At 50.5% G+C, this 13,256-nt stretch overlaps 1 protein-coding gene across 4 annotated transcripts in view; it reads right to left on the bottom strand.

Annotated features, from left to right (window-relative positions):
• The window catches only part of SLC27A1 (solute carrier family 27 member 1), a 29,449-nt gene extending 17,471 nt beyond the window's left edge, over positions 1-11,978 (bottom strand). The window contains exons 1-2 of one of the 4 annotated variants that reach the window (XR_016391470.1): positions 11,694-11,978; positions 11,412-11,579 (exon numbers count right to left, since the gene is read on the bottom strand). Coding sequence is in view for 3 of the 4 variants with exons in the window: in XM_089905268.1 (XP_089761394.1) it covers positions 11,412-11,579; positions 11,694-11,707 (182 nt within the window). In the remaining variant the exon portion in view is untranslated. The remainder of the gene's footprint in view (positions 1-11,411; positions 11,580-11,693) is intronic. The other 3 variants (XM_089905268.1, XM_022558415.3, XM_022558420.2) reach the window with 3 other exon arrangements.
• Positions 11,979-13,256: the final 1,278 nt, after the last annotated feature.

The following is a 13,256-nucleotide window of genomic DNA, read 5'->3' as shown; positions in this document are numbered from 1 at the left end:
GATGGAGACTTCTAAGGAGAGGGCCTGGCGTGTCCTACATTCTCAATAAACTCTGTTGCTATCCTCTCCCCAGGGAGGTATGCACTGTCAGTAAGAAAACAGAGTTGAATTAGCATTTTATCTGCCCAGCAACTTGACTCATACCTACCCTGTAAGGAAGAAAGAGGAACAAGCAAGTTCCAAGAGCAGGGGCCAGCCCAGGAGGTCCCCTGGGAGTAATGGTCCAGGGGAGGAGGCAGGACATGATCTGAGGGCCTTGTGCAAACACTGATTCCTCAAGTGTCTGTCCCAGAGCTGTGAGCCCCAGCAGAGCCCAGAAGAAAGAAAAAGTGCCCTGGAGTCAATGGCCTTGGTTCAGATCCTACTCCACCGCTTACCAGCTGTGGCACCTGGGCAGACCCTGCCCTCTCTGGGCCTCAGTTTCCTTACTTGGAGTATCAGGAGACTGAATATAACAAGCTCCAAGTGTTCTCCAGCTCAGCAAAGTGTAGGTACTGCCATTGTCCTATTTACAAAGAGGAAGCAGGGCCCACAACAGCAGTGCATCTGTAAATGGGGCAACAGTGCAATTCTCAGCCTAATACCTGTCAAATGTATTAAGTGCCCAACCAAGAAGAAGGATTGAAAAAGAGGGATTCATCGTTACTCTGCCCAGGAGGGTCGGGTCCTGCCTCTGGGCTTTGCACCTGCTGTTCCCTCTGCCTGGAGAACTCTTCCATCCCCCAGGTCTTTGCACGGTTGGCTCCTTCTCATCTGACCGCCTGTGCTGGATGCCCCACACCTACCGCCCTGGCTGCAGTAGTCATGCACTATCCTTGCCTCTCCCCCATGTGCTGTATTCTTCTTGTCACTTTCTGATGTTTAAATTATTTCCTCATTTCCTTCTCGAGATCCTTCTCCCTCATTAGGCTGTGGGCTCCACAGGACAGGAAAAGCATCATCTGGTGCGTTCATGGCGTGTCATGGTGACCACGGCATCCCCGAAGCCCAGACAGGGTGTGGGGCACAGGAGGTCCTCAAGGATGGGTAGAACAAATGACTTTCTCCAATGCAGACTAGCTGGAATCCAGTTATCTCACAAGCACGGCCAAGACCCCACCGTCACAAGCCTGAAACGGTGCAGTCACCTCCCCCTGGTCTCCTGCCTCCACCCTGGGCCAGGCCCCATTCTCTGTGTAGTGGGGTGAATGGTGGCCCCAAAAAGATACATCCAAGTCCTGATCCTCCAAACTTGTGAATGAGCCCTTATGTGGAAAAAGGGTCTTTGCAGATGTAATTAAGTTGAGGATCTTCAGATGAGATCATCCTGGATTTAGGATGGGCCCTAAATCCAATGACAAGTGTCCTTCTAAGAGACAGAAGAGGAGACACAGACATAGAGAAGAAGGCCATCTGAAGACGGAGGCAGAGATTGGGCTGAGTGATGCAGCCACAAGCCAAGGAACTGCCAAGGATTGCTGGAAGCCACCAGAAGCTAGGAGAGAGGCAGGGAACAGATTCTCCCTCGGAGCCTCCAGAAGGAACCAACCCTGCCCACACCTTGATTTCAGACTTCAGGCCTCTACGACTATGGCAGAATAAATTTCTGTTGTTTTAAGTCCCCTAGTTTGTGCTACATTGTTATGACAGCCACAAGAAACTAACACACTCTGCTTCATCTCCAGCCTTCGTCTATCTTCCTTACCGCTCTCACCCCAGTGCCCCATTCAAGGGAGCAGAGGGGGTGTGTCTCCATTCCCACTGTATGGGAACAAGTGCATTTCCTGCCTGACTGCCCCAAACCCTCCTCACCAAGCCACCCTCTTCCTCCATGCAGCCCAGCCTAGCTGTGCTGCTTCCCTGCTCAGAACACTTCCCTGGGAACGTAAGACTGTCTTCTGCTCAGTGTTCAAAGCTCTGGAAATCTGGCTCTAACTCCAACACTGCCCAACTCATAGACCTCCCGCCATCACAATAGCCCCTTTCACACTCCCTGCAACATGAGGCCTGGTAGTCCCATGTTCACTTTCTTCTATCAGCATGTGATGGCTGGAGCCACAGCAGCCAATATGAGACCATGAGGGTAACTAACAGGAGACGCCAAGCCTTTGAAGCAAGGATGCCAGATCAGAAAGGCAGAAGGAACTTGGGCCAATAATAACATGCTGAACACAAATTGATCAGCCTGAAGAAGCCACCTCATGTCCCAATACCCCATTGCACATGGCTATAAATGTGCTTTACTGTTGATGCCACTTCTAGTTGGGACTCCCACTACTTGCAGCTGAAGCCTCCTCGTGGAGAAACACCTCCCCAGAGGAGCTGATCCACAAGTGCAGCACACCTCCACAAAGTACCACCACATGCTGGACATCATGACAGGAATGGGGACACACAGGTGCCCAAGGTAGGCATGATCCCTGCCGCTATGGGTTTACAGTCAATAATCAAGGAGAAAGCAAACAAAAACAATGACAGTTTTATACGTTTCCTAAGCAAAAAGCAACAGGATGATGTGATCAAGCACGACCAGGACAGACTTCACCCAAGGGGCAGGGGAGCCTTGTCTGAGGAAGCGACATGTGCACTGAACTTTGAAGGATGAGAAGGAGCCAGCCACGGGTAAAGCTCGAGGGGAAGTATTCCAGGTGGAGGGCACCACGAGTGCAAAGACCTGGAGGCAGGAAGGAGATTGGCAGGTTTAAAAGAGAGCAAAGGCCAGTGGGAGGAGAGGAGTGAGTGAAGCAGAGAGTAGGAGGAGACGGCCCAAGGTCGGGAATGTCTCTCCATGGCTCTGAATCGCTCCGCCAACTGGTATACTGATTTTGACACATTAAAGTCACGCAGGGGAAATGACGGCGCATTATTCATTTGTAGCCTCCAGTGAGCAGAAGATGGGAAAGAATCCAAACATCCTGCAGTAGGCGCGGGGTTAGACGAACAACGGCTCGAGCTGAAGCTTCCAACAGAAGGCTGCGCACAAGAACGGCGCCCCCAATGCAAGGGATGAGGAAGGACCCTAAAGGTAAATGGGGAAAGTTACTGCTGACCATGCGGCAAAGATGGCAGATTGAGCACTCGGACACTGACTGTTGACAGTGCCTCCCAAAACGGCTAGTAAAAAGGTCTTAAGTGTGAACTCACAAGGACTGGGAAAATGGAAGTGGAGACCAAATCACCCCACTTTGGGAAGCTGGGCAGCAGCACATGAGAGGTGGAGGCCCCAGGAGGAGGGGGAAAGCAGAGTCCTGGGCTGCAGTGGAGGACTGATGGAAATCTGTTTAAGAAGCCCCCTCTGTGAAATAAATGTCATGGGGATGTAATGTACGACATGGTGACTATAGTCAATAATACCTCATGGCACATTTGAAAGTTGCTAAGAGAGTAGATCTTAAAAGTTCTCCTCACAAGAAAAAAATGTTTGTAACTATGTATGGTGACAGATGTTAACTAGACTTACAGTGGTGATCATTTCACAATATACCAGCATCCCCTACTTTTCAAAAATTCACTTTAATGCCGCTTCTCTTTTGAGAAAGACCAAAATGAGTACCTGTTTTTGCTAACCGAAAGAAATCCAAAGAGGATTTTCGCTTTTACACTGAAAGGCAAAAAGTAAAAATAGTGTTCGGTGTTTGTTCTGCAGGGAGCTGTTATAGGGGCAGGGCGCACCCAAAGCAGTGAGAGAGGCACTGCCAGGCTCCTTCGCTGGGAACTACACTCCGCATCCCAGCATCAAGCTGCCATAGCTTTGAACTGTGTCTGTGAGCATCTGAACTTTATCTCAATTTATTTTGTGCACCCATTAGCAAGATGCATCCTAAGGTAATTGCTTCTTCCCTTTACACCGTTTAGGTTTATGAAAGGTTTCAGAGGAATGCTCTATTTTCGGGTAGCAGGAGAAACCTTTATGCAAATAGCAAATCATTATGTTGCTCACCTGAAACTAACAGAGTGTTAGAAGTCAGTATCTCAATTGAAAAAAAAAAAAAATAAAAGTGGCCACCCAGGAGAAGACTGAAAGTCCATCCACAGGAGGGTTTCTGGGTGGGGCACCTCCCTGCAAATGGGTGTTAAGTGAATGTTTACTTGCCAGATGCCAAGCCTCCAGCCCTCTTCCCCGCTGTGTTCCTGGGATGCTGCTGGTGCGGCCTGTGCCCAGGCCTGGAGAAAAGACCCAAAGACAGTGCACTGGACTTTCCCCAAAGCACCACCTGGCCAGGTGACCCCATCATGAAGTTCAGTTGACAAGACCCCCTCACCCCCTACACACATCCATGCTGAGAGCTTCTAATTGGCTTTACAGCCAAGGACTACCAGACTCCTGGGGATTTCCTCTAATAGCGATGATGGAGACTAAAATAAACAAAGAAGAAAATCTTTGAGGAAAAAGAGATTGTGCAAAGAGAAAAAAACTAATAAAGTCATTAATATCCTTGAAAATGTACGAAGATATACTGCATCCATGAAACAAGAATAGGATGCTATATAAAAGCTTTCAGGGAATAAAAAAAAAGATCCTGGAAAATTTAAATGTGAGGGCACAAAGAATGTACAACATACACATGAACCCTAATGAAAAATATGGGGCTTAGTTAATAATCATGTATCAACAATGACTCATCAACTGTAACAAGCATACTACACTAATAAGAGATATTAAAAACAGGGGAGGGCTTTCCTGGTGGCGCAGTGGTTGAGAGTCCGCCTGCCGATGCAGGGGACACGGGTTCGTGCCCCGGTCCGGGAAGATCCCACATGCCGCGGAGCGGCTGGGCCCGTGAGCCATGGCCGCTGAGCCTGCGCGTCCGGAGCCTGTGCTCCGCAGCGGCAGAGGCCACAACGGTGAGAGGCCCGTGTACCGCAAAAAAAACAAAAAAAAACAGGGGAAACTGCAGGGGAGAGTAAGGGGGTATATGGGAACTCTCTGTACTTTCTGCTTAATTTCTGTAAACCTAAAACTGATAAAAAATAAAGTCTATATAAAAAAGAAAAAACATAATTAAAAATCAATTAAAATAGTCTATTAATTTGAACAAAGAATCATAATAAAAAATTTTAAATGTGAGGGCATAAGTTAAACATTAATAGAAGGACTGAAAGATATATTTGAAGAAATATCATAGAAAGTAGGATAAAACGATAGAGATGGAAAATAAAAAAGATAAGAAGATAGCTGATTCACTTTGTTATAAAGCAGAAACTAACACATTATTGTAACGCAATTATACTCCAATAAAGAGGTTAAGAAAAAAAAAAGATGTGAAAATTATAGAACCAGTCCAGAAGATCCAACATCATATTCATTCAATAAATGTTATCAAGCTAGACATTGTTCCAGGCACTCAATAATAGGAGTTCGAAGAAGAACAAAGGAAATAAAGGTGAGGAAATCACCAATGATAACATCAAGAAAACTTCCTTGACCTGAAACCCACCAACAGATCATACAATGGATGGAAATAACCCACCATCTTGAAAAGATCCCACAAGCTTCCAGAAGGAAAAAAGAAAAAAGAAAAAAAAAAGTCACTGCAAAGGATCAGGAATCAGAGAGTTTTAGTCTTCTCAACAATAACCATGATGTGAGAAGAAAATAAGAAATGCCTTCAATTTTGAAGGAAAATAATATCCAACCTAGAAGTCTATACCCAGACCATCAGTCAAGTGTGAGTGTGGAAATAAAGATATTTTCATACATGGAGGGTCTCAAAAAATTAAATTTCTATACATGATTTCTCCCAAAGCTAATGAAGATATGTTCCAACTAATTAAAGGAGTAAACCAAGGAAGAGGACTATCAGGGACCCAGGAAACAGGGTATCTATCCAACCCAAGATAGAAGTGATGCTAATCCTCAGGAAGATGGGTAGGAGCAAGCCTGGTGTAATGGCTGCCCACCAGGTAGAGAGAGCAACTAGACCAGCCTGGACAGATTGGAGGCTAAAAGAGAGACTTCTCCAAAAAGATGAAACTGAAAGCCCATCTGATGCCATAAATATTAGAGGAGAGAGAGACAAATGTTGTGGAGTTTGGCTTTGAAGTAGAGATACATACATAGAAAACTAACCAATACGAAGGCAATCAATAACTCCAGACAAAAATACATAAAGTTGTTTAGTTCATATTATAAACAAGCATCCTTTTGGCAGTCTATTTAATGCCACATTTTTTGGTGTCTTTGTGCTTTTTGTTGTTGATTTTGCTGCTTAAAATGGGCCCCAGGCATAATGCTGAAATGCTGTCTAGTGTTCCTAAGTGTAAGAAGGCTGTGATGTGCCTTATGGAGAGGATACACATATTAGATAAGTTTCGTTCGGGCATGGGTTATAATGTTGCTGGCAGTGAGTTCAACAGTAATGAGTCAACAATATATATTAAATGACGTGTCTCTAAACAGAATACACATGAAACAAGATTATGTATTGACTGGTTGATGAAAATGTGATCAGAGGCTTGCAAGAACCTAACCCTGTATTTTCCCTAGGAACAATGGTTCAGTATTTGCTAATTCAATGTTCGCAGCAACTTTGTAGAACAAAACTACCACAGGGGATTCCCTGGTGGTCCAGTGGTTAGGACTCCGTGCTTTCACTGCCGAGGGTGCGGGTTCAATCCCTGGTGGGGGAACCAAGATCCCGCAAGCCTTGCAGCATTTCCAAAAGAAAAAAAGAAGAAGAAGAAAACTACCACCAATAATGAGAATCAACTGTAATCATATTGGGACAACGAAGGGATGGAAGAACATGTGTGTCTGTGTATGTATGAGGGCGGGTAGGTACACACCATGCACGGGGACAGGAAGAGAGTAAGGACGGGGGGATAAAGGGATGCCAAATCCTCATCTTCCATGGTGTGAGATGACACATCTAGTCTCAAAGTGAAAAAATGCAGATTTGTCACATAAGCCATTTAGAGACATGCAGGTGAAGTCCAAAAGATTCAAAGGAGAGGTAAGAATCACTCCTGGAAGGGAAGGGAAAATGTGGGTAGAGGGTGGGGCTGGCAGCTGCCACTTGAGGTAGAAGGCTAGAGTCTTTCATCTCGAAGCCTGCATGACTTTAATAAAAGCAAAAATTTCAAGTGAAAGTGGAGAGAAGAAAGAAAGCTGGAGGTGAAGAATATGATGGAGAATGTGTGGCCATCTGTGAGCACCAAGAACAAGAAGAGGTCCACATGTATTTCTTGGGAAAGAGACACAAGATGCCTCTGAGGAGGGGAACTGCAGGGCTGGGGGCAGTGGAGAGAGGGCAGCATTCACAGCAAACCTCTCCCTAACATTTAAATTTTGTAGCTGTGTTATGTATTAACTGTTACAAAAAAATAACTGAAAATGTAAAATGTTAAAAGTTAGCTGTTTATACATCCACCTCCCTGGTCAGATCCTGATATCTCAACCATTCAACGAATAAATAGAGTTGCTACGGTGAGCAGCCTCAGCATTTACTGAGCTAACCTTACGGCCACCCTCCAAAGTAGGGTTCTAAAATCCCCATGTCAGATGGTGGATGAGCTGGGAGCTCAGGGAGGTGAATTACACACCCAAGGTCACACAGCAAGTAGAGGACAGAACAACACAGACCAGTCCCCCTGGCAGGGTCCCTCTGTTCCTCCTCAGGCCTGCTCCCAAACAGTCACCACGTACCACGTGACAGAACAAGTGCCCGTGCTGCACACAACAGGTGCTCAATTCATGTTTTCTTAAAGAAGAGAGGATGCACAAGGTGTACTCTTAGAGATGAAGGAACTAAGACTCAGAGGGTGATGTTTCATGGGCTAGCAAGGCGCAGGGTGAGGGCCACAGCTAGACGCTCCGGCTCTAGCCACCAAGCACCTAAGCTCTGAGGTACCCACTGCTGGGTGAAGGCGATCAGTACCAACAAGTCTGGGTGCCTACTATGTGCCCAGCTCTCCTCTAAGAGCTTCAGTAGAGCACCCCAAGAACCCCATGAAGGGGTGCTAGTGTTACAGCCACGGGGAGAGGGCCATCAGCAAGGGTAGGAAGCACAGGAAGCAGCTCCCGCAGGAGTGCTCCCTGTCCACAGACAGCACAGCAGAGAAACTCGACTGAGGCTGCAGTGGCTCGTGCTCAGGTTACTCAAGCATTCACAATGGGGCCCAGTCTTCACGGCCTGTCCCTCCCGCCCTCGCCCCCAGCCTCTCTGGAGCACACCCACACTCAGCACTGGGCTCCAGCCACATGTCTGGGCCACATGTCTGGGCCACCCCCACCCTGGCAGCAGCACAAGCCACCCCCACCCAGGGGACAAAGAGGCCACTGTCCACCTTTGGGCCCTTCCTGAGGCCTCTTCTTGCCCCTCTGCTCCTTCTGCCCCTTCCTGCTTTCACCCTGAGCTCTAGGACACCGGGGCAGGAAGAAAGAAACACAGATGAATGTGATCAGATTTCATGAGGAAAATAGAAGACGAGTTAGAAGAACTGAGGCTGGGTGCTTAAATATTTCTGAACCTAGGTTCTAAATGCAGCCCGCCTGCACCACCACCCCAGCACAACACAGTAGCTAAGAACACATACTCTGGAGTCCTGCCGCTCCACAGCTCTGTGTTCTTGGGCAAATGACCTCCCCTCTCGGTGCTGTGGTTCACCAACCACAAAATGGGATTAGTAAGCATTCCTTCCTTACAGGACTGTGAGAACACTAGAACAAAACCTGGTACAGAGGTGGGTGGGTGTTACATAAGCTGCATTAGTTAGCTATTGCTGTGTAACAAATTGCAGCCAAAATTACTAGCTGAAAAGAGCAAACACTGATTATCTCACAGCTTCTGTGGGTCACAAATCCAGAAGCAGCTTAGCTGGGTGGTTCTGGCTCAGGGTGTCTTGTGAGGCTGTAATCAAGGTGTCAGCAGGGGCTGTGATCATCTCAAGGTTTCACTGGGAGAGAATCCATTTCCAAGTTCACTCATGTGAGACTCTCCACAGAGCTGCCTTACATGACAGCTAGCTTCCCCCAGAGGGAGTGACCCATGAGAGAGAACCCAAGATGGAAGCCACAGTCTTTTTCATTACCTAATCTCAGAAGTAATATCCCGTTGCTCTTGCTGTATTCTGGTCATTAGAAGTGAGTCACTAGGTCCAGCCCACACTCAAAGGGAAGGGATCATACAAAGGTGAGAAGACTGGGAGGTGGGGCCATCTTCCAGGCTGCCTCCTACAGAAAGTGTGTCAAGCTCTGTGTTGGGGACTCGGAGTGGACCCAGCTTCTGTCCTGTCCCAGGGGAGACAGAGCTGGTCACAGATATCCCCTTCCTTGGGCATGAAGGAGTGAAGACCTGCCATCCAAAAAAGGAAGGAGTGAAGACCTGCCATCCAAAAAAGGAAGGAGTGAAGACCTGCCATCCAAAAAATATACCCTGCGCTCCTGTTGTGTGCCGCCCTGACGGAAGACCAGGGCCACAGGAGCACAAAGTCCAACACGGTCTCCATCTGTGCTGGCCCCCCAACAGGGCCCACAGTTTAGTGGGGGGAAAGAGACCCCAAAATTAAAAAGCAAGAAAGCAGACACATATGATAATTACAAGTGACTGATGCCACTAGTGGTTACAAGTCAAGCTCTGGAGCCACACTGCCTGGGTTCAAATCCTGCCTCCACTGCTGGCCAGCTGTGTGACCTTGGGCAAGTGACAAAACTATGCTGTGCCTCAGTTTGCTCATCTGTAAGATGGGACAAGAGAGTACCCACCTCTCAGGGTGGTTGGGAGGACTTGAAGAAGTCATGCTTAGCAGAGTGCCTCACACAGAGGAAGCCCTGTGTAAATCTGGGCCATTCTGCCAGAGAGCAACAAGGTGGGAGGGTCTACGGAGACATAGGGTCAGGGGAGAGCTGTCTGACAAGCTGACATTTAAGCCATGGCATGATGAAAATGAAGAGCAGGGGAAGAGTGATCTGGGCAGAGGGTATAGCAAATGCAAAGGCCCTGGGGCTGGAATAAATACGAGTGTGTTTAGGAACAGCAAGGAGGCCAGTGTAGCTGGAAGAGTGACAAAGGAAAGGACAGGAGGTTGGGAACATGGTCAGAAACCTCATGTGGTCTAGATTCTAAGAGCAACAAGGAGCCATGGGAGGGTGCTGAGCAGGAAAATTCAGCAAAGGGTCCCCTGAGGGAGGCAACATCATAAGGAGTTGCCAGGCAAAAGGAGGGCCAGTGTATTCCAGACAGAGGAAAGCAGCCTGAGCCTGACAAGGCAAGTTGATCTGGGGGCCAGATGAACCTATGGAGAGGTGGGGAGTGGCAAGTGGGCAGGGAATAGATTGTCAGGACCTCAAGTACCCAGCTGGAGGCTGAGTCTTTTCTACTGCAGAGGATGGAGGTTGTGGAGGGTGTCTGAACAGAGAGCACAGTCCAATCTGCATGTCAGAAAACCAAGGGCAGGGGCAGGGGCCAGGGCGTGGAAAAAAAAGGTCAGGTTCTAGAAGGTTCAGAACCAGTCAATTTGCAGTGGAGGTTTTTCCAGCTGCACACCATCCCTGCTGCTCACAGAGCCTCAGTTTCTTCACCCTTACAGTGGGTTAGTCCTCCCACCTCCCCATGGGCACCAAGACTGGCAGACCCATAGCAAGTGCTCAGGGACTTCCACATGGAGGCTGTTCCTGAGATTTGCTCCGGTGGTAATGCCCAGAAGCACTTATTTCACCCCAGGAGGACTCCCAACAGCTTCTCTGAGGAAGCCCCTAGAGATACCCGAGACCTTCCAAGGATGCCTGCAAACACCACCAGAATCCCCTCCCCAGAGATTCTCAGTCACCAGAGAGCAAATCTTGGAATACACAGCAACCTCTCCACAGATTCTGAACCCCCAAAGTCACGCACAGACCTCAAACTCTCAAAGAGCACCCCGACCACAGAGAGACCTGTAAATGGCCCTGAGGAGACAAACACCCTTCAAAGGCTCTAAAAGCCCTTTACACATGCCCCAGGAAGCCCTTTCATTCTCCCTGAGAAAGTCCCCCTGAGAACTCCTAGGGACCTACCGGAGTCCCTGAAGACGCCCCAGATCCCTCCCACAGTCACCAAAGCCCCATAGAGACCCCCCCAAACACGCACGGCCTCCCAATCAGCCTCAGCTCTCTGGAAGTCCTACTCGCTGCCCTAGTACCCCCAAGTTGCCGTCCAGAGCCCTGAGGTCACCCACGCAGGCTCAAGGACATTGAAATCTACTCATCTCCCTCCAGGGAATCCCTCAAGATGTCCCCTTCTGGTGCCCTCAGAGTCCCCGAACCCACTCTTTTCAGGTCCAAGCCCCGCCCCTAGCCCCGCCCTCACCCAAACCCCGCCCCCAGTCTCCAAAACCTCCCCCCTCCAAGCCCTCAAGGTCCCCCACGCTGCCCTTTCAGCCCCCTCTGTTCGCCCCGCTGGGCGCTCAGCCCGCCCCCGACCCCAGCCCTTGTATCAGGCCCGGGCTGCACTCACAAGAGGTCCCGCCTCGCGGTTTTGCAGACGATGCGCAGAAAACGCCATCCGCCGCCGCCTACGTACACGCCGAGCGCCACCGCTGTGCTCCAGGTCCACGGCAGTCCGAGCAACCACAGCAGCACCAGTGAGGCCACGGAGGCCGAACCCGCACCTGGAGCCCGCATCCTGGGGAGGCGGAGAGCTGTGAGGCCACGGCCCGCCCGAGCCCCGCCCCACGGCCAACCCAACCCCGCCCAGATGTCGCGCTCCGCTCCCGCTTGGAGCCGGCCCCCCCCATACCTGGGATTGGGCATGTCTCAGACAGGCTCCGCCCCATCCCAAAGTGGGCACAGGCCTCCTTGCTCCTAGCCCGGCCCAGGCTTTTCTGCCAATCATTAGTGTATCTCCACGCCCCCAGGCATAGCTCTTCCATTCCGTCAGTCACTGGCAAGCCCCATCCCATGCCTCGACTTAGCAGCTGTACGCTGGACCCAAGCTCTATCCTAACGACTTGGCCCCCAAGCCTAGAGTCCACCTTGGCCCCACCACAGACCCAGGTCCTGGGCTTTCCTCCAGGTCCCACCTCTATCCGCCCCACCTCCACTGGCTTGACCCCGCCCCCAGGTTAGGTCTCCGGCCCCGCCCGTAAGCACAGGCCCCATTCCGGAGCCCCGCCCGCCCTGGACCAGGTTCTGCCCCTAGGTTAGGCCTATGGTCCCGTCCACAAGCACACGCCGCACCCACTCTGGGCCGCAGTAGCTCAAGCCCCGCCCCCAGTCCTGGGCCTAGCCAGTATTCCCCTGCCCAAGTTCCACCCCGGTCACCGGCCCCGCCCTCAGGCTTTGGCCCAGTCACCACCCTCCGCCTCACTCCTAGCACCCTAGGCCCCGCCCCACCTGCCCTCCCAGGCCGGCTCTCTTCCGACCTGTCTGGCTTAGAACCGCTCTGCCGCACAGCCGCAGAGCCGACGCCCGCCCCCTCCCGGAGGCCACGACCATAGAGAGGCCACCCTGGCCAGAGTGACGACGGCCAGCGAGACCCAGGGGCTAGAACGCCTGGCGAGGAAGGCGGCTGTCTCCATGACAACCAAACTTCGCCGGCCTCCCAGCTTCCCCGTCCTATCCCTGCCGGCGATTAGGAAACACTTGCGTCCCTCAGCCAAGAGAGGTTTGGCTCCCGGGCGCTCCCGGCCCAAGCCGTAGTTGGAAACCAGAATTCCTACCCCGGGGGACTAGCAACTCTCAGTTCACATTCAGGGCCTACCTGTACTGGGTTCTTGCCCCAGTTTATTCTAAATCCAATCCCCAAAGCCTCTTCGGACTCCAGGGACCTGGGGAGTACTAAACTCACAGCCTAGGGGCCCCAAAATATCCAACCCCTACCTCAGTCTTAAAGATATATTCCAATGGACTTCCCTGGTGGCACAGTGGTTAAGTATCTGCCTGCCAGTTCAGTCGACACGGGTTCGAGCCCTGGTCCGGGAAGATCCCACATGCCGCGGAGCTGCTGAGCTCCTGCACCACAACCACTGAGCCTGCGCTCTGGAGCCCGTGAGCCACGGCTGCTGAGCCCACGTGACACAACTATTGAGGCCTGTGCGCCTAGAGCCCGTGCTCCTCAGCAAGAGAAGCCACCACAATGAGAAGCCCACGCACCACAGCAAGGAGTGGCTCCCAGCTCCCAGCAACTAGGGGAAGCCCGCGCTTAGCAACAGAGACCGAACGCAGCCAAAAATAAAAAATATAAATAAAGTAATTTTTTAAAAAAAAGATATATTCCAAGGACCCAACTAATCCCAAATCCATATCCCGAAATCTTGTCAGTTAAGTCTCACCGCAGCAGCCCAGGGAGGGCAAAATCCAC

This window comes from Delphinapterus leucas, unplaced genomic scaffold, assembly GCF_059928025.1.
Source record: "Delphinapterus leucas isolate spDelLeu-1000000601 "Yukka" unplaced genomic scaffold, BTC_Dleu_Yukka2 spDelLeu_asBTCV2_sq25, whole genome shotgun sequence".
NCBI classification, from domain to species: domain Eukaryota; kingdom Metazoa; phylum Chordata; class Mammalia; order Artiodactyla; family Monodontidae; genus Delphinapterus; species Delphinapterus leucas.
This window is presented reverse-complemented; position numbering and strand designations above follow the sequence as displayed.